Genomic DNA, 3172 nt, shown 5'->3' on the forward strand with positions numbered 1-3172 from the left:
GAAGTGGGACGATAGCGCCTTGTAGAACGCGACGCTGGCGAGCTGTTGCGTCGCGCTCGCGGTAGAGTCGGGTGTCATTGTGTAAATAGTACCCTGCGCGACAGCGCCGTTGATTTTCTGCACGGTGAGACGGCGAGGGAGACGGCGGGAGGGGCTGCGGCGAATGGCGGGTGGGACGACGCGGAAGCGCGGCGTCGGCGAGGAACAGCGCTACACAAACGCGATGGCATTACCAGCACCGGAAAGCGCGGTGTGACCCTTGCGCAAAGGTGGCAAGCAGGAGCGAACCGGTCTGGGAGTTGAGCGTCTGGTCGGGAGCGGGAGGCACTGCGTGATGGAGGTCTAGATTAGCGGAGATTGCTACGTCGCGGGCTGCTGTGGCTACCCGCCAGAGAGAGGAAGCGAGTGGTGGCGTGGGGGGCCCGCCCACAACCTGAAACGCACATAAACTCTCCGTAAACATGTACAGTAATCGCGATAGTCCTTGATAGCATGTGCTATTTTCATTGCCAAAGCAAGAGTTGCTGTGGTGTGACAGAAGGCGGAGTCAGCAAATGTAGATCGTCTGCAAACAGAATTGCAGAACGCGACTTGCGAAAGGACTTTTTGACGTCTCACCAAAGCTGTGCGATGGTCCTTTTTCCTCCCCCGGCCCATCGCGCAATCGACGGCTACCTCGATCGCCGTTGTTGCGACGATGGTACCGCTCTACAGTGTGTAGTTGTACTGCATGCCCTTTTCGTCTAATACTCCCACGTTTGAAAGTCTACGTTTGAGGTAAACGTTTTATAAAAGTGTTCACAAAATTTTCAGAAATGGATATCAGTAATTGATGATGCAGAATTTCTGCAATTGTATTGCTATAATTTTCGTTTGCGTAAGCTCTGTAATTAGTGTTTAGGTGACAAGTGGCCTCTCATGCTGTATAATAAGGCCACTTTTTCGCTTTGAAAAGAAATTCAAAATTTACGCAGCTCATCTTTGGTCCATGCTTGACTTGTCCAACTTCGGACGGTGTAGTCTATTGCGATCTGGTACACGCTTGACCTTAAAGTCTTCAACGGAAAATATCTCAAGCTCGACAGAACAAGCACGCAAGATTTCTTCTACAATCGGGAGAGATGTCACTTCGCAGCGAACAGCCTATCTACGAGTCGTCCAGAGCACGCTGTGAAAGGGATTTGGTCCATGAGGTGCAACTTCTTACGTTTGATGTGAGCCATCAATACGTTTTGCTTGTGGCAAGTGGTCCTGATCAGTGGAGGCTTCCGGGATTTCTTTCTAAAGAAGTATCTGACAGCTCGATAGAGGGTGTGTGCAGCGCTGCCAAGACAGTCATTGGTATCGAATTTCCGTTTCTTGTTCTTCGACATTGTTACTCTGAGGAGTTGTCCGTTGAAACGCCTAATCTTTCAGCTACTAAGGTCCGCGCCATTCTCGTTGCTCAGTGCCATGAGAAATCTCAAGAAGTGCCTTCTGGATGCAGTTGGGTGGCCATCACCAATGATCACAGAGCGGGTGTCGTCCATGTGTCGCACTCGGAGAAAGAAGCGGAGCAAGCCATTCGGCGAGAACTGGAACAGACCGTAGCCAACGTTACGCCGCCTAGACGGGTGCCTTGGGCCTCTGTTGGATGGTATCAAGAAACGCTTCGAAAGGTGCGCGAAATATTGGATGGACACAATGTGCATGTGATGGGGGAATTGGTTCAGATCCGTGCGTCATCCAGAGGAGCCGTGCTAAGGATCAAGACGAATGAGAGTAATTACTACCTTAAATGCAGTGCATCCACGTCGAACGATGCTGGAGTCACGTCAATAATGTCTAACGTTGTTCCTGATCTTGTCGCCAAGCCGTTGTTCGCAGATGTGGAACGTCGTCAAATGATCCTTGTGGACCACGGTGACGAGACTAGCTTCTGTGGATTGGAAGATAAAGCGTGTAAGCAGGGCGTAAGAGATCTGGCGCGTCTGCACCGCGCAAGCGCAAAGGTGTTGCCTGATTTGTTGGAGGCCGGACTACCATGTTATTCACCACTGTGGATGCGTGAGAACTTGAACTCACTTTTTCAGTGTAAGGAGCTTTTGCCCATGCTAGAAACGGAAGAAAGGCAGAAACTGTCGAGCATCAAGGTGAAGCTGCAAGATGATCTGACGGAACTTGTTGATTTGGAAATGCCTACCTGTTTGATACACAATGACACGACCAGTGGGAACCTAACCAGGAAGGGCGCCGATGAGGGTCCAGGGGTCCGGTTTTTCGACTTTGATAGCTCTTTCGCAGGTCATCCTTTGTTTGATGTTGACTGGTGCAACCGGGATATCCTAGAGCCCTATGCACAGGAAATGGACATAGCTGACATTGACGGATTGCTTGGATTGACTGGGAAAGTATTCTTCAACCTTGCGCCGCTCGTGGATGCATATAGATACTTGGACATGGTTAGGGAAGCGGAAGACGGTGCTCCCCGGGAAGACGCCCTTCACTGGCTAGAGGACAGTGTTCGTTTCTTGCTGCCGTGACCGAAGAAGGAAAGAGTGACCGCATATTTTTGGACTGAGTTGACGTGTACGACGGTGTAGTCTGGGGCGAGGCGCTCTGCACGTGGCATCAGCTGTATGCGCTTTATAATGAGTACAAAGAAGGTGCGAAAGTTTTGGCGGGAGCATCATCGTCAGGACGACAGTAGAGGAGCCAAAAAAGTCTTCATAGCTGAGTGATGCATGCAAAACAAGAACTGAGTTGTTGTTTTGCATGCATCACCCGGCTTTATGAAACGCTAGTCCATCTTCTGACAACGAGACGTACGCACACTACACTGCGGTTGCCGCATTCGTACCAGGCGGAGCACATTGAGGAGGCTCGTTGACTGGACACACGGACAGGGGGCACAGTGTTGGCATCAGTGCGGACGGAAGACATGTGATGTCTGCATACGGTACACCCCCACAGCCCGTCCTCGCCCCCCCCCCCCCCTTCGCATATATCCTCGTCAGTCACCTGTTGCGCGGTTGTGTTGTCGTGTTCGTCGCGGGTGCTGGCCATTTTCCCGGTGGTGGTTTTGGGCGGCGGACGTGTTTGCCGAGGGGTTATGCGCTTCTTATCGGTACTTGTGTGCCAATGTTCCGCATTTTCCCTTGTGGCTGCATTGCCTCGTTGGGGTTGATCAGGG

At 51.7% G+C, this 3172-nt stretch overlaps 1 protein-coding gene across 1 annotated transcript; it reads left to right on the top strand.

Moving 5' to 3' along the window:
* The first annotated feature begins 1121 nt into the window (after nucleotides 1-1121).
* On the top strand, nucleotides 1122-2522 carry CHC_T00000637001 (hypothetical protein). The gene has a single exon (XM_005710276.1). The coding sequence runs from the start codon at nucleotides 1122-1124 to the stop codon at nucleotides 2520-2522; it is 1401 nt and encodes a 466-aa protein (XP_005710333.1).
* Nucleotides 2523-3172: the final 650 nt, after the last annotated feature.

Source organism: Chondrus crispus, genomic scaffold, assembly GCF_000350225.1.
Source record: "Chondrus crispus Stackhouse genomic scaffold, scaffold_552, whole genome shotgun sequence".
NCBI classification, from domain to species: domain Eukaryota; phylum Rhodophyta; class Florideophyceae; order Gigartinales; family Gigartinaceae; genus Chondrus; species Chondrus crispus.

Excerpts from the sequence above, each read along its gene's own strand:
- CHC_T00000637001 (XM_005710276.1), top strand. The coding sequence starts at position 1,122 with ATGTCACTTCGCAGCGAACAGCCTATCTACGAGTCGTCCAGAGCACGC.